The sequence below is a fragment of the Hippopotamus amphibius genome, chromosome 13 (assembly GCF_030028045.1).
Source record: "Hippopotamus amphibius kiboko isolate mHipAmp2 chromosome 13, mHipAmp2.hap2, whole genome shotgun sequence".
NCBI classification, from domain to species: Eukaryota; Metazoa; Chordata; class Mammalia; order Artiodactyla; family Hippopotamidae; genus Hippopotamus; species Hippopotamus amphibius.
This window is the reverse complement of record NC_080198.1, coordinates 38,280,838-38,304,339: the sequence shown is the minus strand read 5'-3', so window position 1 is coordinate 38,304,339 and position 23,502 is coordinate 38,280,838. Positions and strand designations below refer to the sequence as shown.

At 55.5% G+C, this 23,502-nt stretch overlaps 5 protein-coding genes across 21 annotated transcripts in view; 2 read left to right on the top strand and 3 right to left on the bottom strand.

The window, feature by feature from the left end:
- Window positions 1–51: 51 nt before the first annotated feature.
- On the top strand, window positions 52–8,493 carry WDR6 (WD repeat domain 6). 6 transcript variants are annotated; one of them, XM_057704406.1, is made up of 8 exons: window positions 921–1,752; window positions 2,709–2,765; window positions 4,194–6,675; window positions 6,771–6,854; window positions 6,950–7,066; window positions 7,165–7,283; window positions 7,380–7,969; window positions 8,100–8,493. In XM_057704406.1, the coding sequence occupies exons 3-7, from the start codon at window positions 4,247–4,249 to the stop codon at window positions 7,838–7,840; spliced, it is 3,210 nt and encodes a 1,069-aa protein (XP_057560389.1). In that variant the 5' UTR covers window positions 921–1,752; window positions 2,709–2,765; window positions 4,194–4,246; the 3' UTR covers window positions 7,841–7,969; window positions 8,100–8,493. The 6 variants fall into 6 exon arrangements, with proteins under 6 accessions (XP_057560385.1, XP_057560391.1, XP_057560386.1 ...); XM_057704402.1 differs by lacking the exons at window positions 921–1,752; window positions 2,709–2,765 and adding an exon at window positions 52–289; XM_057704408.1 differs by lacking the exons at window positions 921–1,752; window positions 2,709–2,765 and adding an exon at window positions 296–487.
- DALRD3 (DALR anticodon binding domain containing 3) lies at window positions 8,031–12,373 on the bottom strand. 4 transcript variants are annotated; one of them, XM_057704416.1, is made up of 12 exons: window positions 10,847–12,371; window positions 10,470–10,765; window positions 10,086–10,342; window positions 9,922–10,001; window positions 9,711–9,839; window positions 9,322–9,392; window positions 9,170–9,231; window positions 8,983–9,065; window positions 8,710–8,892; window positions 8,520–8,633; window positions 8,355–8,423; window positions 8,031–8,264 (listed from the first exon to the last, which is right to left on the bottom strand). In XM_057704416.1, exons 1-12 carry the CDS (start codon window positions 11,000–11,002, stop codon window positions 8,145–8,147), a joined length of 1,620 nt encoding a protein of 539 aa, XP_057560399.1. In that variant the 5' UTR covers window positions 11,003–12,371; the 3' UTR covers window positions 8,031–8,144. The 4 variants fall into 4 exon arrangements, with proteins under 4 accessions (XP_057560399.1, XP_057560396.1, XP_057560397.1 ...); XM_057704413.1 differs by having other exon boundaries at window positions 9,922–10,004; window positions 10,470–10,768; window positions 10,847–12,370; XM_057704414.1 differs by having other exon boundaries at window positions 10,470–10,768; window positions 10,847–12,370.
- Window positions 12,374–13,462: 1,089 nt separating this feature from the next.
- On the top strand, window positions 13,463–15,069 carry NDUFAF3 (NADH:ubiquinone oxidoreductase complex assembly factor 3). The gene is made up of 5 exons (XM_057704418.1): window positions 13,463–14,022; window positions 14,109–14,301; window positions 14,467–14,533; window positions 14,628–14,728; window positions 14,807–15,069. Exons 1-5 carry the CDS (start codon window positions 13,946–13,948, stop codon window positions 14,921–14,923), a joined length of 555 nt encoding a protein of 184 aa, XP_057560401.1. The 5' UTR covers window positions 13,463–13,945; the 3' UTR covers window positions 14,924–15,069.
- A 566-nt stretch (window positions 15,070–15,635) lies between these two features.
- IMPDH2 (inosine monophosphate dehydrogenase 2) lies at window positions 15,636–20,535 on the bottom strand. 2 transcript variants are annotated; one of them, XM_057706664.1, is made up of 15 exons: window positions 20,369–20,535; window positions 19,880–19,928; window positions 19,559–19,660; window positions 19,364–19,438; window positions 18,811–19,017; window positions 18,226–18,313; window positions 17,953–18,152; window positions 17,781–17,871; window positions 17,586–17,681; window positions 17,247–17,318; window positions 16,440–16,583; window positions 16,210–16,354; window positions 15,972–16,115; window positions 15,807–15,890; window positions 15,636–15,707 (listed from the first exon to the last, which is right to left on the bottom strand). In XM_057706664.1, exons 1-15 carry the CDS (start codon window positions 20,464–20,466, stop codon window positions 15,686–15,688), a joined length of 1,617 nt encoding a protein of 538 aa, XP_057562647.1. In that variant the 5' UTR covers window positions 20,467–20,535; the 3' UTR covers window positions 15,636–15,685. The 2 variants fall into 2 exon arrangements, with proteins under 2 accessions (XP_057562647.1, XP_057562648.1); XM_057706665.1 differs by lacking the exon at window positions 17,247–17,318 and having other exon boundaries at window positions 15,637–15,707; window positions 20,369–20,534.
- A 275-nt stretch (window positions 20,536–20,810) lies between these two features.
- The window catches only part of QRICH1 (glutamine rich 1), a 46,019-nt gene continuing 43,327 nt past the window's right edge, over window positions 20,811–23,502 (bottom strand). For all 8 annotated transcript variants that reach the window (XM_057705212.1, XM_057705208.1, XM_057705206.1 and 5 more), the window contains 2 exons: window positions 23,149–23,239; window positions 20,811–21,744 (listed from right to left, as the gene is read on the bottom strand). In XM_057705212.1, coding sequence (XP_057561195.1) covers window positions 21,552–21,744; window positions 23,149–23,239 — 284 coding nt within the window. In that variant the 3' untranslated portion in view covers window positions 20,811–21,551. The remainder of the gene's footprint in view (window positions 21,745–23,148; window positions 23,240–23,502) is intronic.

Here is a 23,502-nt window from a genome sequence, read left to right as displayed (position 1 = left end):
CGGCCCTGCCAATCCCAGGCGGACGGTGTGGGGCGGGGGCGGTCGTCGCTGGATCTCTGCGGCCAGCGCCTGCCCCGCTACCTGTTGCTACGGGCGCTGAAGCGCTGCGGCGGGGCGCGCGGGAGGCTCGTCTCGCGAGAGCTGGGCTCCTTTCTTGGCCGTGGCAGCTGTGGCGGTTTGGGGACCGACATGGACGCTCACGAGGACTACGTTTGGCCGCGAGCAACCTCGGAGCTCATACTCCTCCCGGTCACGGGTCTGGAGTGCGTGGGGGAGCGGCTGTTGGCGGGTGAGTTTTGGGTTGAGGCGCGCGCTAGCGGAGAAGTCGAATCCTCGCCTAGGGAGGGGCTTTAAGAACAAAGGGATGCCCCGAGGAGGCGCACGGGCGGCGGGCGGGAGCCCAGGAGATGGCTGGGCTGAAGCGCGGCCCGAGGAGCCCAGGAAACAGAGGACTGAGGTGGTTCCTGAGGCCTTCCATAAACTGCAGGTGACGCGGAGCGAGCAGCTGGGGCGGCAAAAAGGCGCGGGGAGACGCGCTCGGCGGGGGCGGGGGAAGGGAATGAGACGCTTGCGGCCGCTTGGATGAGTGGGGCGGGGCGGCTTGGCTCTTCCCGCGGGGACGCGGCGGGGAGCCCCCCCGTGGGCGGGCCCAGAGCTCGGGGCGTGGCCTTTCGGGGGGCGGGCAAGGCCCAGAAGCGAGTGTGGCCTTTCGGGTGTGAGGGTGCGGCGGGTGAGGCTCTTCCCTAGAAGGTGGATGAAGAGCCTCTGACCAGGATGGGGTCGCTGGAAACCAAGGATGAGACCTTTCTGAGTAGGCCAGTGTCCGTGGAGGCGGAGTCTGAGGCCCCTCCCGAGGCGATTGGGGTCCAGGAAATCCGATGTCGATGCCCCTCCGAAGAGGTCGGCTCGGGTAGCAGAGGCCAGGGACCTGAGGCGGCAGAGCCCTGGGGAGCAATGGGACCTGACTGGAAGCCACGAGTGACAGATAGTGGTTCCGCCGAGTTTGATAAGGGTTCCGAGGCAGAGCACTGGCTGTCAAGCCTTGAGTGAGCTGCTGCCAATCCTAAGGGCGAGGGATGTATGGGGGTGGGGGATGGGACGAGGGATGCCCCAGTTTTGATCTGGTGTGGGGGCTCTGGGAGCCCAAGGTTCCTATCCTGAGCTGAACTCCTAAGGCTCCTGGAAGAGTGGATAGCTAGGCAGAAACCCAGAGAACCACAAGAGTAAACTAGGAGAAGAGACGATTCCTGGCAGAGGGTGAGTATGCCAAACGCCTTAAGATTTAAGAAATTTGTCAGTTTGTGTGAAAGAGGGAGTTCTTGTGAGGCTTCAGCAGGCAGGGAGGGCTGTCTAGGAGAAGAGGCTGGAGAAATGATCAGAGGCCAGACCATTTTATGCCTAGGTCTGACTTTATTCCTAAGGGTGTGAAGCCCCCTTTGAAAGCTGTTAAGCAGGGGAATGGCTTGGGAAATTCAGATCAGAAAGCTTTGAAAGTGAATTCACCTGTTCCTGTGACTTTCAGAGTGACTTTTATATTAACAGTTCTCAAATCCCACCCATGTGTACTGATAATCTGAATGTGTATCTATAATCTGAATTCCCAGCCCTGTTCTCTTTTGAGTTTGCCAGTCTCAAGTGCACAGGTGCCTACAAATTGAAATACTCCTGCTGGGTGTTCCAGCTCAGCAGAAGGAACACCAGCCACTCAAGTGCCCAAGCCCAAGAATCTGCCTCCCTCCCTAAGCCAGTCTGGTTGGTATGCACTTCATACATGTAGCATCTGTCAATTTTTTTACCTTTATTGCCATCAAATTTGAGGCCATGCCTCCTTCACCCCCTCAGTAGCATTCTCTCTAGCCCAACCTTGAACCCTTTGTTTCCTGTTCTAGCCCTACTACCCAAAGCTCTTGCTCACCTCAGGGGCATCAGAATTGCTGTTTTCTTTGCCAAGAAGGGTTCACCCCCCTCTCCCTCCTGCCTGCTCTTCCTTTGGCTAACTGCTGCTGATCCTTGATTCCTCAGCCTAAATGTTTTGTCCTCAAGTTGGCCTCCCCTGACACTCATCCAATCTGGTTAGATTGGACCACGGTTTCTCAGTCTCAGCAGTATTGGTATATTGGATCAGATCATTCTCTGTGTGAGAGGCTGTCTGCGTTGTAGGATGTATAGCAGCATCCTTAACCTCCACTCGTAGATGCCAGTAGCACACACACCTCCCAGCTGTGACCACCAAAAATGTCTTCAGACATTGCCAAATGTCTTCTGGGGGGAGATTGCCCCTCTGTTGAGAACCACTGGAGTAGACTTTCCCACTGATATTCTTTTTTCCCCCCATTTTATATTCTTAAAGCAACCTATATAGTTCTTTCCTGGAACTTAACAAAATTATAACTATGTAGTTTACTTGTGTGATATTGTTTGTAATATTTATTTATTTGGCTGTGCTGGGTCTTTGTTGCTGCATGTGGGATCTTTTAGTTGTGGCACGCGAACTCTTAATTGCCACATGTGGGTTCTAGTTCCCTGACCAGGGATCGAACCAGGGCCCCCTGCAGTGGGAGTGCAGAGTCTTAGCCACTGGACCACCAGGGAAGTCCCTGTTTATTTTTAAATTTTTATTTTGGAGTATAGTTGATTAACAATGTTGTGTTAGTTTCAGGTGTACAGCAGATTCAGTTATACATAAACATATATTCATTCTTTTTCAGATTCTTTACGTATATAGGTGATTACAGAATATTGAGTAGAGTTCCCTGTGCTACACAGTAGGTCCTTGTTGGTTATCTGTTTTTTATACAGTAGTGTGTGTGTGTTAATCCCAAACTCCTAATTTATTCCTCTCTGCCACGTTTGCCCTTTGGTAACCATAAATTTGTTTTCCAAATCTGTGAATCTGTTTCTGGTTTGTAAATATGTTCATTTGTATCTTTTTTTTTTTTTTCTGGCTGTGCTTGTGGGGGTCTTAGTTCCTGGAGCAGTGATCAAACCTCCGGCCTTTGGCAGTGAGAGTTCGGAGTCTTAACCATCGGACTGCCAAGGAATTCCCTGTTTGTAGACTTTTTGATGATGGCCATTCTGATCTCATTGTAGTTTTGATTTGCATTTCTCTGATAATTAGTGATTTGAGCATCTTTTCATGTGCTTTTTGGCCATCTGTTGTGTGATATTGTTTAATGTCTACCAAATCCACAGGAGCAGGGGCTTATTCACTACTCCAGCATATAGTTCATTGTCTGGTTTACAATCGATGTTCAGTTATTTATTTTTTGGCCATGCCACATGGCTTGCGGGGGATCTTAGTTCCCCATCCAGGGATCCAACCCAGGCCCCGGCAGTGAAAACGCTGTCCTAACCACTGGACTGCCAGGGAATTCCCAAATAAGTGTTTATTGAATGTCGAAAGATTGAGACTGCAGGCTGGGAATGGCATGAAGGGATTGCTATTGTCATCTCAGGTTAAGAGGTGATGTCCTGGACCAAAGTCACTGTGGTGGATTGGATTTGGAAACTCTTTAGAAAATGAAATCTGCAGAACTTGGAGACAAGATGTGGGAAGTTAAGAGAAATGGGCTTCCCAGTTTGGGGCTGGGGTTGGGCAGAAGATGGTAATGGTCATTGAGGTGAGGAGCATGGAACGAACTTGAGGATGAACTAGTAGAACGGGATGTGCCTACAGGGCAGGCAAGGGTCACAGCAGCGTCTGCTGCCAAAGTGTGGGCTGCCTCTCCCCATTGATATTGAAAATGCTCACATCTGAGATACAGAAAAGAAGCTCCTGGAAGTCAGGAGGGGTTCTGCTGTGGCCCCAAGGTGGAATGATTGACTTACTGGGTCTGCCTCTCCCCTGGGAGAGCAGGGAGTGGGAAGAATGTGTGTAGAGGTAAATGAGGCTAAAGGTGAGAGGGTTCCTGTCTGAAGCATGACAAGTTAGGTGGGGCGAGGAGGAGACTGAGTTTGAGGAATTCATGGTTGAACTGGATGTCATGGGTGACTGGCGAGGGGATCAGAAAGTCAGCACTGAAAGTAAAGCTGAAACTGAGACCAAAGATTTTCCAAGGTTCAAGCCTACAAGATTGAGTGACCTAATACATTCATAAGCTACACACTGAGAATTTTCCCCTTTCCCTGTCTCTTCTTCATGGCTCATCAGAGTTAGGTGAGGGGTTCTGATGTGGCTCTTTGCCTCTGTCCAGGTGAGGGGCCAGATGTCCTGGTGTACACTTTGGATTTTGGAGGACATCTGCGGATGATGAAACGAGTGCAGAACCTGCTTGGCCACTATCTTATCCATGGATTCCGAGTGCGACCAGAACCCAACGGAGACCTTGACTCGGAGGCCATGGTGGCAGTGTTTGGGAGTAAGGGACTCCGAATTGTGAAAATTAGCTGGGGACAGAGCCGCTTCCGGGAGCTCTGGCGCTCTGGCCTGTGGAACATGTCTGACTGGATCTGGGATGCACGTTGGCTTGAGGGGAACGTGGCCTTGGCACTGGGCCACAACTCAGTGGTGCTGTATGACCCTGTGGTAGGGTGCATCCTGCAGGATGTGCCCTGCACAGACAGGTGCACCCTCTCCTCAGCCTGTCTGATTGGAGATACCTGGAAGGAGCTGACCATAGTGGCAGGTGCAGTTTCCAACCAGCTCCTTGTCTGGTACCCAGCAGCTGCTTTAATAGACAATAAGCCAGTAGCCCCTGACCGACGGGTCAGTGGGCACGTGGGTGTCATCTTCAGCATGTCATACCTGGAAAGCAAGGGCTTGTTGGCCACAGCTTCAGAAGACCGAAGTGTTCGCATCTGGAAGGTGGGTGACCTGCGGGTCCCTGGGGGTCGGGTGCAGAATATTGGGCACTGCTTTGGGCACAGTGCCCGTGTATGGCAGGTCAAGCTCCTGGAGAATTACCTTATCAGTGCAGGAGAAGACTGCGTCTGCTTGGTATGGAGCCATGAAGGCGAAATCCTCCAGGCCTTTCGGGGCCACCAGGGCCGTGGGATCCGGGCCATAGCTGCCCATGAGAGGCAGGCCTGGGTGATCACTGGGGGTGATGACTCAGGCATCCGGCTCTGGCACCTGGTAGGGCGTGGGTACCCAGGTTCAGGGGTCTCTGCTCTCTGCTTCAAGTCCCGTAGCAGGCCAGGCGCCCTCAAGGCTGTGACACTGGCTGGCTCATGGCGAGTACTGGCAGTGACTGATACAGGGGCCTTGTACCTCTATGACCTCGAGGTCAAATGCTGGGAGTTGCTGTTGGAGGACAAGCGTTTCCAGTCCTACTGCCTCCTGGAGGCAGCCCCTGGTCCTGAGGGCTTTGGACTATGTGCCATGGCCAATGGGGAAGGTCGTGTCAAGGTCGTCCCCATCAATACTCCAACTGCAGCTGTGGACCTGACCCTGTTCCATGGGAAGGTGCACAGCCTAAGCTGGGCCTTGCGTGGCTATGAGGAGCTTCTGCTGCTGGCATCAGGCCCTGGTGGCGTAGTGGCTTGTCTAGAGATCTCTGCTGCGCCCTCTGGCAAGGCCATCTTTGTCAAGGAACGTTGCCGGTACCTCCTACCTCCAAGCAAGCAGAGGTGGCACACATGCAGTGCCTTCTTACCCCCAGGTGACTTCCTGGTGTGTGGGGACCGCCGGGGCTCTGTGTTGCTGTTCCCCTCCCAACCAGATCTGCTCAAGGATCTTGGGGTTGGAGGGAAGGTTGGGGCTGGTACTGGAGCACTTGGAGCAGGTAGTGGCAGTGGTGGGGGTGAGAATGTCTTGGCTGAATGGGGCCCTGTGTCCACCCTCCCTTCTCTGCATGGGAAACAGGGTGTGACCTCGGTCACCTGCCATGGTGGCTACGTGTACACTACAGGGCGTGATGGTGCCTACTACCAGCTCTTTGTGCGAGGTGGCCAACTCCAGCCAGTCCTAAGGCAAAAGTCCTGCCGAGGTATGAACTGGGTGGCGGGGCTCCGAATGGTGGCTGATGGAAGCATGGTCATCCTGGGTTTCCATGCCAATGAGTTTGTAGTGTGGAGCCCACGGTCACACGAGAAGCTGCACATCATCAACTGTGGTGGAGGGCATCGCTCCTGGGCCTTCTCTGATACTGAGGCAGCTATGGCCTTTGCCTACCTCAAGGATGGGGATGTCATGCTGTACCAGGCTCTGGGTGGCTGCACCCGGCCACATGTGATTCTCCGGGAGAGCCTGCATGGCCGTGAGATCACCTGTGTAAAGCGTGTGGGCACCATCACCCTGGGGCCTGAATTTGAGGTGCCCAGTTTCATGCAGCCTGACCACCTGGAGCCCGGCAGTGAGGGCCCTGGCCTGGTCGACATCGTGATCACATGCAGTGAGGACACCACTGTCTGTATCCTGGCGCTCCCCACAGCCACAGGCTCAGCCCACGCACTTACAGCTGTCTGTAACCACATCTCCTCAGTGCGCGCAGTGGCCGTGTGGGGCACTGGCACCCCAGGTGGCCCTCAGGATCCTCGGCCAGGCCTGACCGCCCATGTGGTGTCTGCGGGGGGCAGGGCTGAGATGCACTGCTTCACGATCATGGTCACCCCAGACCCCAGCACCCCCAGCCGCCTTGCTTGCCATGTCATGCACCTTTCGTCCCACCGGCTGGATGAGTACTGGGACCGGCAGCGCAGTCGGCACCGGATGATCAAGGTGGACCCAGAGACCAGGTGAGGTGCACTGTCAGACAGGAGCACGTGGTGGGGGGCACGCCCTGTGCCGCTGCTCCCAGGCTCCGCCTGACAGCTGTGTACTATCCCTGTAGATACATGTCGCTAGCTGTGTGTGAGCTTGACCCACCTGGCCTTGGCCCCCTTGTGGCTGCAGCCTGTAGCGATGGGGCAGTGAGGTGAGTATATAGGGCCCAGGGGACCTGGAGACAAAAGAAAGGGATGTAAGGATGTTCAGAATGGGTTCTGAGTTGGGCCACCCTCCGCCCCCCAGGCTCTTTCTCTTGCAGGACTCTGGGCGGCGGCTGCAGCTCCTAGCTGAAAGCTTCCACCACAAGCGCTGTGTTCTCAAGGTGCACTCTTTCGCACACGAGGCACCCAATCAGCGGCGGTGAGAGGGGCTGTGTGGTGGTCCTGCATGGGCTTGGTGGGGGCTCCTGTCGTTTCCCATCTCCCTCACTGATCCAGCTGCTTTTTCCTGGCTGTCAGGAGCCTGTTCCTGTGCAGTGCAGCCACTGATGGCAGCTTGGCCTTCTGGGATCTTACCACTGTGCTGGACCACAGCTCCACTGCCCTGGAGCCTCCAGCGGACCCTGGGCTTCCTTACCGTGAGTAGCCTGAGTGCCACTGTGGCTGTCCCCCCACCTCCCACTGCACTCAGCCAGGTGTTGGGCTGGGTCCTAATGACTGTCTTCTTCCTCCAGGGCTGGGCAGCCCCTGCCTGACCCTCCAAGCTCACAACTCTGGTGTCAACAGCCTGCACACCTTGCCCACACGTGAGGGCCATCTTGTGGCCAGCGGCAGTGAGGATGGCTCCCTCCATGTCTTTGTGCTTGCTGTGGAGGTGCCGGAGCTGGAAGAGGCTGTAGGGGGTGCTGAGCTGGTGCCCCAGCTACAAGTACTAGAGGAATACTCTGTCCCCTGTGCACATGCTGCCCATGTGACAGGCCTCAAGATCTTAAGCCCAAGCCTCATGGTCTCAGCCTCCATTGACCAACGGCTTACCTTTTGGCGTCTGGGGCACGGCGAGCCCACCTTTATGAACAGCACCGTGTACCACGTTGCAGATGTGGCTGACATGGACTGCTGGCCCGTGAGCCCTGAGTTTGGCCACCGCTGTGCTCTTGGGGGCCAGGGCCTTGAGGTTTACAACTGGTACGACTGAGATGTCCCGCGGCGGCCGGCATGCTGGGCATGGGGCCTGCTCACAGACAGCGTCTGTGCCCATGCCCAGTGTGCCTTGAGGGGAGGAAGAGGCAGCCGCGGGTTCCTGACTTTAGAGCAGGAGCTGGAGGTGAGTAGAATGCCACCAGGGCAGACCAAGAATATGTCCCACTCCCCACGATGGGACAAAACTTTGTCACAGAAGCAATTTATTTTGGATCCAGGTCTCTAACAAAATCTCTGGGGTTTTTTCCTTTCAGTTGATGACTTTGTGGACATTCCCAGATACTGGGGCCTCTGTGGCTTTAGATGTGACTCAGTGGAGGGAGACCCAGCAAGGCCAGCCCAGTGTGGAGCACTTCACGCACGGCCCGCAGAAGCTGCAGACGGGCAAACATTTGACCAAACAAGTGTGGTCGAGGCTCCTGGAGGAGAGAAGGGGCCTGCTGGTCTCATCCTATGCTTCCCCTGCCCCCCCTCCCCCCCCAACATATGTCCTTTTGCTGTGCACTTACCCCTAGGATGTGTACCCGGTTATAGTATGAGCTGAAATCCATGCTGAGCTGTACCAGGAACTTGCACACCTAGAGACAGAGACCAAGTCACTGGCCTGTCTCTCTGTGCCCCAGACCAGAATAAAGAATAGTGTGTGCAGTCTGTCCTGGTCTTCTCTGCCTCACCATCTCTGTGCGCACAGCGATGTGGAGTCCTGGGGCTGTGCAGGCCAGGGCTGCAGTCTGGCTCAGCAGGTCTGGGAAGGGTAGGACACTATTGAAGAGCAGCAACCACTCACCCTGTGGGGGAGAAGAGTGCTGGGAGGGAAAGGCCCAAGCTTCCCACATGAGCCAGCTACCCAAAAGGGGCACTCACCTCATCATGTAGCAGGGAGAAATCCAGACTGCTCACAGGTGGGAAAGTGGGGTACAGACCTTGTTCCACACTGCACTTGTAACCCTCAAAGAGTGTGGCGAGACGTGCACAATTATACATGACAAAAGTGCCACTTTTGGTGCCCTTTGTGGAAATGCTGCTGTCAGCCAGGGCCAGGAGAAGCTGAGAAACGAGGGTACAGCTGCAGAGGGAGGACGGCCACCACACACCCTGTCCTCACCAGGCCCGGCCCAGCAGGGTGCCCAGGCTCACCTGACTCTGAGGGGCTGTACTGAGCATCTCAAACTTAATGGTCGCCACAGAGAGAACACTGAAGATTTCTGTCCAGGCTGGGTCTGAGGGAGTATGGATCAGTCAGCCTCTGCAGGCAGGGAACAAGGGGCAGGGGTACAAATGACCTTCCCCTACCCAGAGCACAGCCAGGGTCTCCCAGGCGCACCTTGTGCCAGGTCCCTGCCATGCTTCAGTGCTGAGGCCTTGCACACTTGGGCATGTCGGAGCCTGCATTTTGAAAAGAATGAGAGGAGGACCAGTGGGCAAAGTTCCCCTACCTCAACTACCCTGGCTTGGTGACCTTCCAGCCTCACTCACTCGTAGTACTCAGGGGCAGTCAGGGTGGCGGGTGCACCAGCTACTTTCACTGGGCCACAGACCAGGTGCTTCTGTCAGGAAGATAGCAGGGTCTCAGCCAGGTGACAATACCCTCCAGAAACCTAAATCTGGTTCCTGGACTCCCCCAGCCTTTTACCTCACAACCTCCATCTCAAGACCAGCCCCTCAAGGTAGCCTCCTCAACCTATTCTTCAATATTCTCTGGGCTATGCCTCCAGAGACCTCTCCCAGCACCTGCTGCACCTGCCAGTTCACCAAGCCTAACATCTGCCCAAGGTTAAGTGTCACCCTCTGGATACATCAGCTAACAAGTAGGTTTCAAGGGCCCTATGAGGCTGGTGTGGGGAGCTCCACAATCACTAACCTACCTGTCTGAGGGGAGCCTGGTCATCCAACTTCCACCAAAGCAGGTCCAACTTTTGTTGCTGGAACTCCTCCTCACAGCTCACCACATGCACAACCATGCAGCTATCTGCACCAGCATCTGGGGCCCCAGCCTATAGGGTAGGACAGTCACTTCCAGAAACACAGGACACCTGGTTTGCCAGAGGCCCACAGGGTGGGGCGGCAGTCACTCACCAGGCCTAGGCAGCTGTCCTCAGCCCAATCCTGCACAGCTTGCTGAAGCTCAGCCAGCACAGAGAGCAGATCCTCCGTCACTGCTTAGAGAACACACAGGGCTGAGGCTGGCCGGGAGTGCGGAGCCCGACTACTTTCTGGCCCTGCTAGACTCCGGATCCTACCCAGACAGCTGTCCAGATTGGGGTCATAGCCAGCTGTGCGTCCCCGTTCGTCCACCAGCTCCTTCAGGCACACTCGGCCCAGAGCGCCAGGGGGCAGGGCTTCCGCGTTCCGGGCAGGAATGAGCTCTGCAAGCGCGCGGTTCCTCAGGGCTTCGGACGCGGCTCTCTCTGAGGCCGCGGGCCAGTCCACCTGCAGCTGCTGCAGGAAGGTCGGCATGTGCGGGTCCCGAACGGCGGGCACTAGGCGCACATTCACCCTGCGAAGCGAGGCGGCCGCCTCAGCCCGAGCACCAGGCTCAGCTCGCCCCGAAGTCCCACCAGCAGCGGCCCGGCCCCGCCCCAAGACGCGCGCCTCCTCTTTTCTGGGCCCGCACCCACGCTCACCTGTGAGTGCGCAGAGCTCGCGCCAGGTGGTCGGCCACGAGCACGGCACGCAGCTGGCTCAGGCGAAGGGCGCAGGGGCTGCCGCGCAGCGCCGGGCAGTGCAGGACGACACGCGGGCCCGGTGCAGGGGGGACGGTGGGCGCGGCATAGGCAGCCACGGCGCCCAGGACGCGCTCGAAAACCGCGGACCGCTGCAGCTGGAGCGCCAGCCCCGCAGGGGTCGCTGCGCAGCGCAGTACTGGGGCCACACCGGGACCCTGCAGGGCAACGATGGCGTGAACCACGCGCTCGGGCACCTGCTGGAAGACAAGCGGGTAAGCCGGCCGCGGCGCTCCCAGCTACCTCGGGCCACACGTCCCCGCCCTGCTCGTGCCCACCTCGTCATCCCCGAAGCGCGCCCGCAGAGCGCGCCGTGGTGCCAAGAAGTCTCGGGCACGCAGGTGGCGGGCGCGTGTCTCCTTGAACCACACTGGGCCGCCAGGCCCCAAGGCCGCGTTGAGGGCTCCCAGCGTCTCCTCCAACCCAAGGCGCATGGCGACCGGAAGGAATGGACGGGACCGGAAGCGAGGAACCGGAAGCAAAATGTCGAGGCCGAACTTCCGGCGGGGGACCAACTTGTTGGGGCGGGGCTCAGGCTGCGACACTCGAGCGGACAGGTGCGCTAGACCGATGATCCCGTCGCTCCCATCGCGTGACCAACCAGCCTGGCCCGGCCCCGGGTCCGAAATCTCGGGGTCCGCTCCGGGCCTAGGGTTCTTTCGCCGTCGCCCACAGTAGCAACCAGGGAAAGAATCGAAGTCTTACATTTATGTATTTGTGATAACGTTTCACTTCCTCCATTTACACATGATCAAAACGTCACAAGTTCCAAGTGGATTCTCACTGAAATAGGGCAGCTAACATGAAAGCCACTTTCATGACCTACTGAAAAAAGTCACATTTTAAAGAATTTGTGTTCTCCAGTTTCAGGTTATTTGCAAGCGTTCCCTCCTTTGAGATATGAGTTGTGTTTATTCCTAATAAATGCCCGTTCCGATAGAATTGCCGGTTTTCTCCTCTTGAATCTTGAGGAATTAGAACCATCATGATGGTTTCCAGAAGCTTTTAATATTTCTCCTTTAACCTGAAGCACTTTAACAAGGATCCTCACACTTCCTGGTTTAGGCAGCCAGCCATTGCGGGTCAAATAAACAACGTTACCATGAGAAGACCCAGCTTAAAAACAGTTCTTTGAGCATCCCTCTCCTCTACCAGTGAGAAAGCTCTTTCCTCTGTCCCACCAGGGCTCCTGAATGTCTTCACTTCACTGTAACTTAGATAACCCTTTTCTCTTTTCTTTAATGGGGACTAAAGCTGACACAGTAGAGCACTATGCAGCAGATCACTGGCAAACCCCTGATCTCTGCCCTGGCGCAGTGAGAGTAACCAGAGCTCAGAAAGGAGAGGATCCTAGGGGCAGGAAAAGCTTGGCAAGGCCCCTTTCTGGGCTAGGGCTGCAAAGCCTTGCTGGGAAGCGCCGAAAGAGCACTGGGCGGACACGACATTCCCGATGGCTTCTTGGGTGCCCACTCAACGGGAGTGATCGTGTCATTCCAAAGCGCTTTCCATGCCTCACGCGCAGGACCCGGGGACAGGTGATAACAGGGTTGGGAGCCTGGAGAGCGAGCTGGGGACTTCAGTTATTCTCAGTGCATGAAGACGGTTGGGGGTGGTTTTACCCCAGGAAGTGAAGGGCTATCTTTAGCGAGCTGCGGGATGGGGCGGCCCGGTGGGACTCACCGCCATTGCAGCCCTATCCGGAGGCCCTGGGTCCTCCCTCCCTCGCAAGTGCTACCTCGGGCTCCAGAAATGGCCACCGCCTCGGCTCTCCGACGTCTACGCCTGTCACTTCCAGCCTGAGGGCGCACCTGAGAGAGGGACAGAAACCAGAGCGACCGAATAAATTATGTCTGGGGATCAGGGGCTAGCCCACCCCATCTGGGTCAGGACGCTGCTCAGGCAGGAGAGCAGGGAACGAAATCCAAGCGCAGCTGGAATGCTCTGGAGACAACAGCTGCTTTTGGGATTCCGTTGCCCGCTGTCCAGCCGCGGGGTGGGGGTGGGGGGCGTTTTGAGGGGGTTATCCCTCGCCCCAGGGCCAGATCAAAAACCCCCATTCCCAGTCGGCGGACCCAGGAGTAGGTAGTGAAACCAAGTCTAATGGGAACGAGCCGCTCACCCAGACCCCAAACAATAGGGGTGGTGGGGGCCTTCCCTGGGACCAGGTCCGGATCCGGATCAGATCCTCAGGGTAGGATTAGTCCTGCTGGTCCCATGCAGTCAGGGCCACTGCAGTGACGGTGGCGGGGAGGGCTTGAGGATCAGCCAAGAGGGAAGCGCGCCCGTGGGGTCGGAGAGGAAGTAAATCCTCCTCGGGGACACCCCTGCACCCGGGGCCCTTTGTCCGGTGACGCCGCCAGTGCCCGGAGCGCCAGGGGCCCAATGGGCCCGCACGGCAGCGACGGGACTCCCGGAAACCCACTGCGACCGTCCTCTGTTGAGTCGAGCCTCCTGCCAGCTCGGCCCCGCGGGTGGCAGACGCAGCAACGTGCCTCTGAGGTCAACACACTGTGGGCGCGCGGAGATGCCGGAACCTGAGCGGGCGCCAGCGATTGTCGCGCCAGTAGGCCTTCTGATTCGGCTCAAGACGGGGGGCAAGAAATTCTCGGGACACAAGCGAAGTAAGCGAGGACAGGGCGATGCTCCAGCTGCTGTCTAGTTCAACCTCTGGTCCGGTTTGGCCCGGTCGCTCCGATGAGCAGCTTGAAACACCCTACCAAGGCGTCCCCTTCCGCTTACTCTGGCCGCAGATTTGGAGCCATTTTAAGGCGAAACTAGCCAGCCACGCCCCCTAGCGCTCCGGAGAAGCCAATCCATGCGCGGCCACGCCCCGTGCGACTCGCGGCCGCGTCGCCAACGGTTGCGCGTGTGACGGTTAGGAAGGGGCGGGACTCGAGAGGCGAGCGAGGGAAACCTGAGCTGCCCTCCCCGCCCTGGGAACCCGATTCTCCAAAGCCGGGATTAGAGGCTTGGGGGCTGGCGCCACGCCCTGGCCAGGTGTGCAGGACTCGGACAGGTGTTCGGCCGCCCCGCCCGGGGCCCCGGGAGCCCGGCGTAACGGCCGAGAGCCGGGGGCCAGGTCGCGGCTGGGGCCCAGGCAGGATCCTGAGGCCAGCCACGCCACCAGGTGTCCGGCTCCCCCAGGGCGGCCTGCGGGAGCCCGGGGCGGGGCGGACGGCAGGTGCTGACACCGGAGCCGCGCTGGGGGACGCGCCCTCAAGGGACCGAGGCCCTGGCCGGCTCCCTCCCTTCTCCCGCGCTGGGCCAGCCAAGCTGCGCGGTGCACTCCGCGACGCTGGGGGCGCTGTAGCCGCGCTGGGCTGGGTGAGACCACGACCTGCTGACCGTGCGCCAGCCTCCCTGCGCTCAGGTCCGCCATGGCTGCCGCGTTCGTGCTTCGGAGCCTGCACCGAGCGCGACCCGTCCTTCGCTCTCCGCCCGCGCAGCTGCCATGGTGAGCCCGGACCCCGCGTCCCTGACCACCCGTTCCCACGGCCGGCGATTCCCGGCCTGTTAGCCTCTGACCATACCTCTCCGCAGGGCTCCGCGGCGTGGGCATCGGCTCACGCCGGCGGATGACGAGCTGTATCAGCGGACGCGCATCTCTCTGCTGCAGCGCGAGTCCCCGCACGCCATGTACATCGACAGCTACAGCAGTCTTGGCTTCACGGTCAACGGAAATCGCGTGCTTGGGCCCTGCGCGCTACTCCCATACTCGGTGGTGCAGTGGAACGTGAGCCCTTCCCTGCAGTGAGGAAACTGAGGGCCAGAGTCACAGGCCTGCCCCGATTCTGTCCCTGGCACACTTGGCATTTCTTTTGCCCCGCTCTGGATCTGGTAGAGGGTCTCTGGGGAAACCTACGTGGGCTTGTATTTAACTTGCCTCTTCCCCACACAGGTAGGTTCCCACCAGGACATCACCGAGGAAAGCTTCTCTCTGTTTTGGATGCTGGAGCCCCCAATAGGTATTGGAGGAGGGGAGGGCTGAAGTGCTGAGCCCCAGAAAGTCACCCTCTTGACAGACCTGGTTGTAGACTAGCCATGCCCGTCCTTCCCTAGAGATTGTTGTGGTGGGCACTGGAGACCGGACTGAGCGGCTGCAGTCCCACGTGCTGCGAGCCATGAGGCAGCGGGGCATCGCTGTGGAAGTGCAGGACACAGTACGTCTGGGACTTGGGAATGCGGAGGGGAGCCCAGGCCCAGCCCTAGCCCAGCTGATGCTGGCTTTCTCTTTGCAGCCCAATGCCTGTGCCACTTTCAACTTCCTATGTCATGAAGGCCGAGTGACAGGAGCTGCTCTCATTCCCCCACCTGGAGGGGCTGCACTCACATCTACGGCCCAAGCTGCAGAATGAACCACCAGGAACTTACTTGACCTGTCCAGGAGGGCCCTGGCACCTTTTGCAGAATGCAGGGGTTCCCAAAGTTTTCGCTAGCCTCTCCCCTTTGGCACTGTTACACGTCTTGCTTGCCAGCAAATTAATAACTTAACTCACTTCTCTGATTTTGTACTAGGTGTGTTGATAGCCAGGAGCTGCTGGCTCAATGGGTTCTTGGAGGGGACTGTGAAGGAACCAAGGAATCTATTTGTCTACACTGCTTGGTCTCTTAGAGGCCAGGAGGCAGTACAGGCACCTGTTCTAAACTGCAGGTATATCTACTTGCTCACAACATGCCGATTTGAGGGGACCGGTGCTTTCTCCACGAGGTCCTTTAGAGATTCAGATTAGAGAACATGTATGTGGGTCTCAGTGTGGTCCCATGTGGCCAAACTTTGGACTAGCAGCAGGCCCCATGGACTGTTCTGTGACCCTTTCTAAGCAGCCACAGTCAGGTTCTCAGTGTGTGACCAAACCCTTAGGGGCCAGAGCTGGTCTGAGCTGCCTTTTGAGATGCCTCAGGAGGGGCTTTTTGAATCTAGTACTGTCCCCCACTTCTAGTTGCTTGGAGCATCCTTATCTTGAGGCCTGAGGCTTTCTCTGGAAACAAGGGTGTTGTTTTTGTGTATCTGTGATGGTGGCAGCTGCAAAGCCCCACCTGCTTGTTGACCTCAAAGATCAGGCATCACTTTTTTCAAACTTTTATTGAAAAACAGAGGGGGTGTGCTGTATCCCTTTTCAGAAAAGACGCTTCTCATACCTGTTGGCAGAAGGACCAGCTGTGAGGTGAGGGCAGGAGGATGGAGGCATAGGAGAGACCACCCCAAGGACAGAGGAGTGGAGAGGGTTGGTCACTTACGAATGGAGGCTGTGGACGCCACCTTCCACCTGAGCTGAGGATGTTCTCTTCTCAAACTTGAGCTCTCCAGAATACATCATGGCTCTGAAGAGGAGCAAATGTCAAATGTGGGTAGCTGGCCCCAAACCAGTTCCTGTACCCAATGTCCCAGCTCTCTAAGCTTACCTGACTTGGGTCAAACTCTTGGCACCAATGTCCTGGCAGGAGTGTTGGATGCCGGCAATCAGGTAGGGAACAAATTTGTGGATGGATCCTTTATCCTGCACAGCCCCAGACACCCCTTGGGCCACCTTGATTTTGTCAGCTTCACTGCAGGGAGAGGCAAGAAACCCGGGCAAAGTCAAAACATGGATGATGCTGCCAGTGCAGGGTTAGCATAGAGTAACTGACCTGCCTATCCCACCTGAAATATCTGTTCTGGCTGCTGAGATGCTTGTCCATGGCATCAAGAGAACCCATACCACGATATTTCTTTAGCCGGATCCCATCAGAGAAGAAGTATTCGCCTGGGGCCTCAGTGGTAGCAGCCAGGAGGGAGCCCATCATAACTATGGACAGAAGGAGTGCTGGGGGAAGACCCTGAATGGCATTAGGGAAGGAGAACCAGTAGGTTCCCTTGGTGTTAGGCCTCACCTGTGGAGGCCCCAAGGGCCAAAGCTTTAGCAATATGGCCCACATTTTGGATTCCTCCATCAGCGATGACAGGAACGCCAAAGCGCCGTGCATATTCTGACACCTTGTACACTGCTGTTGCTTGGGGCCGCCCACAGGCCAGCACTGTTGAGACAAGGAGGAACAAATGGGGGTGGAGTTAGTGGGGACAGGCAAGAAGCTCTGTGGCCACAAATCAGCACCCAGGAGCTCTCAGCTACACCTGCACCATGACTGCAGCCTGGCTGAGGAAGAGTGTTGTCTGGAATGGCTGCTGCACCCATCTGCCTTAAACAGTACAAATAGCTGTGATGGCCTCCACTCACCCTTGGCGTGTGCGCGTGCATGTGTGTATGGCCCAGGGCAGCCTCAGGCACATGCAGTCAGCAGCCGGGAAAGCCCCGCCCAACTGATATCAGGTCGGGTAGGGGTCACCGTGCAGTTAGTACCCAGAGACCCACCCCTTGCCCCCTGCATGGTGGGCAGCTCAGGCAAGATCAGGGCAGTGGTTGTGTGGGAAGAAGAGTGGACCCCAGAGTTGGTCCTTTAGCTATGCCTGCTACAGAAGGTGTGGGCAGAGCAGGGCCTACCTAGAGGAGACCCTGCCCAACAAACACCCCAGGAAGAGGAGGGAGCTATGTTCTTGAGCAGCTCCCAAAACCATGGTCTGTCATTCAGTCTTCCCTGCCCACCCGTCAGCACCACAAACCCCGGGAGCTACAGCTACAGTCAACCAAGCAGCTGGGCAGTGGGCAGCTGGGCCGGGCCAGTGGGCCGGGCTGGACTTACTATAGCAGCCCGTGACAGTAGAAGGGCATTTGGGGCTGTGGGACTTTATGTCTGGAGGGATCTTGGGAGCCGCTAAATAAAACAAATAGACCAGAGTTTAGAGAGGGCACGGAGCAGGAGCAGGGAGGCCAGGCTAGGCAGGGGGGAGTGGCAGGTGAAGAATGACGAGAGCTCGTCTTGCTTCCAGCACGTCACCCATCCAAGGGACCTGTTTGGCCCTGGGGATGCCCCTATTGGAGGACGCAGTGTAGTTTCCATAAGAGCGCTTGGCTCCAGGGAATGTGGGGCTAAGGGCCCTGATAAACCCAGGTCTCTGAGGGCCTTGCCAAAGCATCTTACCTTCTTGAGTGATGCAGATGGAGCCACTGCCCATTCCCACCCGCAGGGCATCTACACCAGCATCAATGAGGTTTTTGGCTTGAGCAGCTGTGACCACTGCAGAGAGGAACAGGGAAAGGCTCACATGAAGGTCTAGGTGGGAGCCTAGCTCCCTCACTCTCACCCCACATCCTTCCGTGCCCAGTCTTATCTCACCATTGCCTCCAATGACTTGGAGACTGGGGTATTTCTCTTTGATGTACTTGATCATGTTGATCTGGAAGATGGAGTTTCCCTGGGAAGAGTCCTAGGATAGGAAGGTAGTCCCAGTGAGACTGTAGTATGGCAGCTGCTCCTACCGCCCCACCTTGCCCGTGCAGCAGCTCACCAAAACCACTACGTCCACACCGGCCTGGGCTAGCAAGTCCAGCCGATACTTGTCATCTTCATGAGTGCCGATGGCTGCTCCACACAGCAGTTGCTTCTTGGCATCTTTGGAGGCCAGTGGGTAATCTCGGTTTTTCTTCAGGTCTGTCCGGGCAATGATGGCCACCAGCTCATCATCTTCATTTACAATGGGTAACTTTCCTGGGGGCAGGGCAGGATATAAATCAAGAACTTGGTCTTTGGTTCCAGAACCCTTCCTACCTCTAGGACTCACCCTTCTTGCTGCGCTGTAGAATTTCATTTGCCTCCTTCAATGTGATGCCTGCAGGGGCTACCACCAAGTCTTCCCTCTTTGTCATGATCTATGAAAGGGAGGTTGTGAGGAAGAGCAATCAGAGATCAGGCTTCCCAACAGACCCTGCCCTAACTCGGGGGTGAGGTTCCAAAGACCACCATGTTTACACACCTGCACCCAGACTACCCTCCTCAAGTAAACCCAACAGTATGCAGCAATCTAGTGGCAAGAGTGAGAATTCAGTAGAAAAGACATCAGGTACATGGAGCACATTGTGGAGAAAGAGTCACACCAGAGCAATGACATGAGGAGGCTGAAGCTGGTCCCTGACCACTGCCCCCACTCTGGGTGTGGCAAAAAATTCAGGTATGCTGGCAAACATTTGGGTAGATTGATGGGAAAGGGATGCAGGAACCCTGTGAAAGAATCAGAAACTTAGCTGGGCATTCATCTTTCTTGGACAACAGAGGCCCTCAGAGATGCCATTCAGGCAACAGAACAGAAGCATTCTTATCTTTAGCTTGGGCTGTCAGAGTTTGGCCGTGCTTTGTCAGTGGCACCCACCTCTCCCAAAAACCGGTCATGCTCCTCCTCTTTGAGAAAATCAATGTCCCTCGAAGAAATGATGCCCACCAGGCGGCTCCCCATCCGGCCTGTGTCAGTGATGGGGATACCACAGAAGCCATGCCGGGCCTTGGCTTCAAAGACATCCTGCACTCGATCCTTGGGACTTAGGACCACAGGGTCTGTGATGAATCCTTGCTCATATTTCTGGAATGGATGGTGAAAAAAGACTTCTGAACCACTTTCATCAGGCTCTTGGTCTGAAGCCTGGGATCTGTGCCAGCTCCCCCTTTGGCAGTGCCACAGGATCAAATCACACAAACACTTCAAACCCAGAGCTAGGAAACATGAGTGGACTGTAGGCACTGTCCACCTGGTCCTCTTCTGTTACTTTAAGACACAGGGTCTCAGGCTCTTCTCAGGAGGTGAACCCCACCCCGCCTCAGTGGGAAAGAAAGGATTCTGAATTAGGAGACTAAATCCCCCACTCCCACCACGTTCCACCTCAGTGTAATTCCCAGGAGCTCTTGACCATGTTCCTTGCCCTTCTGACCTTCACTTTCCGAACTTCATTGGCCTGGAATTCTGGTGTACAGTTGTGGTGGATGAAGCCAATACCACCTGTAAGCTGCAAAATACACAGAGAGAAAACAAGGACAGTGACAAAGAATAAGACTAGCATACTCGCATGCCTTTGGGAAAGAGAGATGGGACCCCGGCTTCTGCCCTCACATGCCACGGTGCTCACCGCCATTGCTATGGCCATCCCAGCCTCTGTGACTGTGTCCATGGGTGAGGAAACCAGTGGGGTCTTCAGAGTGATCTTTTTAGTCAGAGCAGAGGTCAGGTCCTAAAGAAATAATGCCAACTAATGTGCAAAAGCACCTAATACACCTCAGGGCGGTGCCATGTTCCCCACAAACCAGGTGCTCTGTATGAGCTGCATGCCAGTAAGACCCTTCCATATATAGCATCCACTCCCAAAAGCAATCTGCTGAGGTAGCCCAGAGGAGACAGCAGCACTTTATCCAACCTTGATACTTAGGATCCAATTCTTGTCCATACTCACCACTTGGTCTGCAGTGAAGTCGATGTACCCGGGGAGAATGAGAAAGTCACTATAGGGAAGGGGAATTGAGAGTAAGGGTCAGGCTTATGACAGCCTGAGACTCCATCCTCATTGATCATCTCTTAAGACATTCGGGCAGAGAGGGCAATGACCTAGCCCGAGTATCACTGGCAAGGTAGAGAACACGGTAGAGATGGAGACAAGGGGGCCTTTTCTGCCACCTAGCTGTCATAAGCGCCCCTGGCATCCTGACAACTCCATGTGCCCAGAGAACGGAGTTTCTAGCCTGGAAATTCCAGGTACTACCAAGTTGCCTCCTTCGTCCTGCCCGCTTCAGACCTGTCAAACTGAACCTCAGAGATGGGTGGGGTTGTTTCCGGAACCCGTCCCCCACGCCCGAACCAAACGGGCTCAATGGAAGCCCCACCCGGCCTCCCAACCCAGCGCGCCGCTCCCCTCCTGGCCCAGGTGAACCCACTAGGCCCGCACTTGTAGGTGAGGCCGTCCCCGCAGTTGAAGAGCTGCTGTGCCGTGAGTCCGTCGTCCGGCACGTAGGACGTGCCCCCGCTAATCAGGTAGTCGGCCATCGCTAGCGCGGGGCAAAGCCGCGTGTCTCCGAGGGCCTCGCCGCAGAGGCCTCCGCCTTCTGGGCCGAGCCAATATAAACTCGCCGATATCGTCACTGCGCCCAGCGCGCCGCTGACGTCAAGGCGCAGCGCGCATGGGCGGATCCCGCACGCCTCCGGGGCGGGGCTGGTGGGAGGGAACGCATGCGCACAGCACGACCTAGCCGTGTCGCCGGGGGGTTGGGCGGTTTCCCGTAGCTACCCCCCTCCCTCAGGACCTCGCCCCATCCAATTAACAGGCAAGGCCTTGCTTCCACTGCCCCGCCAGGCTCCTCCCAAATAAAGAGGCGTTGTTCACTAGCATGTTGAAAAGACGTGCTTGTCATTCTTAATAAACAACTAGATTAAGAATACATAAGAGAAACAGAGTGGTATCTTTATATGATACACAAGTGTATATTACAAGAATTCCATCAGGCACAGAAGCCTCAGGTTTAAGGCCTCAATGTTAGGCCAAAAAAAAAAAAAAAAAAAAGCATGGTAAAGTTTTTACTTTAACATCTAAAATGTCATTTGTCATAAAGTAGGGTGTAATAGAAATTGTCTTTAATAAATCATAATTGAAGTTCCCCTCATTTTCCTTCCATTAAGATGCTAGGTTTATGTCTGAGCATGAAGAAAGAAAAGACCACAGCTCCCCTGTGGTCAGCAAAGTCTGCCAGTCAGAGTGGAAGCCAGCTGGGAAGATTCCCTGGAGGGTCCATCCATCATTAATTCCGTCTTTCTGGAGGAAGGGAAGGGTCGACATTTCTCCTAACAGTCCAAGCCCTTCCTCAGGCCCCGCACAAAAAAAGTCTGCCAGCAACTGTCTAGGACATCTGGCTCTCAGGAAACCCAGAGCCCCCATGGCCGAGGACTCTGCCACAACAGGTTTATGAAGATGCACAGGGGGCAGTTTCCTTTTACATTTGAAACAGAAGCAGTCTGAAAGGCTTCATAACTACACCAATAAAAAAGGAAAAGAAAAATTGGAGGCCTCTTCTTTAGTGTGAAAGTCTGTCCATTTTTTCCTGGATGGTCTCCCTTGCACCATGGTTGAGAGAATCTCAGTGCATGGTGCTTGCGCTGGCCACCGCAATGGCCTCCTGAATTTCTCGTATCACCAGGATCCGAGTCAGCATCTGTCCCATCTGCTCTCTGCTGATAGGCTGGACTGAGTACCAGATTGGGCTGTTGGGGGCCACCACCGGCTCGGGCGTCAGGTAAAAGGTGTCATTCCGGCCTTTCACACTCTGGGGGCTGAAGAATACATGGGTAAAAGCTGGGTAAAACCACCATAATCTCAACCCTCCCACCATGAACCTTCTGGACAGATGCTGCCTGCAAAAGATGGGAAGCTCTGGAAAGTATGGTGACACGACTCCTAAATTCCATGCAACCAACACACACTACTTCTAGGACGTCTCTTTAGAGTTACTACAAACGACAGTGATAGGCTAGCTACCTTCTGCTCCTCACTCACATGCTGCCAGGTCGGATTCCTCTGACTAGGGCTCCCGGGGCTCATCTACTTGAGTCCAACCATATCCCACTCTGCGCCAATTTCACCACCCAGAAGGTCTATCTTCAAGTCTTTGCTTAAGTTGTTTCCTCTACCCCATCCATTGATAATTCCTCAACTTGGCCTGAGGGACTCTGACTTCTCAGCGTGGCTGTGATGCTGGGGACTTTACCTGGACTCATACCCCCTCAATGTTGTGCTGTGCTTAAGTACTTAGCACATGCCATCCTCTAACAGTTTATTCATCCACTGATTCAAGATTTATCAAAGGGCTACTGTGTGCCAGGCCTGCACTAGGTGCTAATATTAAAAGAAATGAGTAAGACCCAAGAGTCCCTATTATTATGGAGCTTACAGGTAAGAGGGGAGACAGCAATTAAACAGTTACATAAAGACGAAGAAAATTAACAAACAGTGGTAAGGGCTACAGAAGAAACAGCCAGAGGGAACAGGCAGGGAATCTGGAAATGCTTTCCTGATAAAGCTCTTTTGAGGATGGATAGAAGCTAACTAGCTAAACAGGCAGGGGGTGGAGGTGGGCGGTGGCAGGGTTTGCCCAACAGGGAAAAAGTTCTATGCAGAGGTCTTGAGGATAGGAGAGCATGATGCCCTTCAGGGGAAAGGAGCCAGTGTGGCTAGAGAACGAAGAGGCACGTGGACATGAGGTTAGCAAAGGAGAGTACATGAAAGGCCCTGCTGGCCACATTAGGATTACTGTCTTTCTCTGTGGAGTAAAAGGAAACCACTGAAGGTTTTAACCTAAGTAACATGATAAGACCTATAATGTAGAAAGATCTGGCATTGCTGTTAAGATGATATGCCAAACTGCAGGGGCAAGAGAGAACAAAAGCCAAGGAAAGGAGTTCCCCTTAGATTGATGGTGGTAGTGACAAAAGGTCAAGGCCAGGAAGATGCAGGGCTATGCTCAATATGTGACAGAAGCAGACTCTCTGTACCCTCCCCCGCTACCTTCATCCCCTCTCCATGAAAGCAGACCATCAGGGAGCAGTGCTGGGCACATGCTTTGGGAAACCAATAAGGTTGCTTCTCTATTTAGCTTTTTGTGGTTTAACTCAGCCTGGAACTAGAGAATGCTTCTGCGGACACACACACGTCACCCAGTCACAATAAAGCCTCCTCACCATTTAAAGAGGTAGAAATCGTAGAGCTTGATAGGACATCTCAGTGGATTCTCTGGATTTTCCGTCTGTTCTGCATACATGTCATCTGTAACTATAAAACATACCCCCCCCCCCCCAACCAAAGACATGGCATCAGACTGCCTTTACTCAGGCTCGGATTAGGAATCTTAGGCTTCCAGCCATCCCAACTAGAAAATACTGGGAAGGAAAAGGGTGTGAAGCATGGGCAGTGAGTATGAAAGGAAAAGGCAGCTATCATTTCTAGGGCATCTCTGCTTCTAAAACAGTTTGAAGTTTCTGGATGGGGAGAAGGGAATGGAGAATTCCTATCCAGCAAATCCCAATCTTCACACT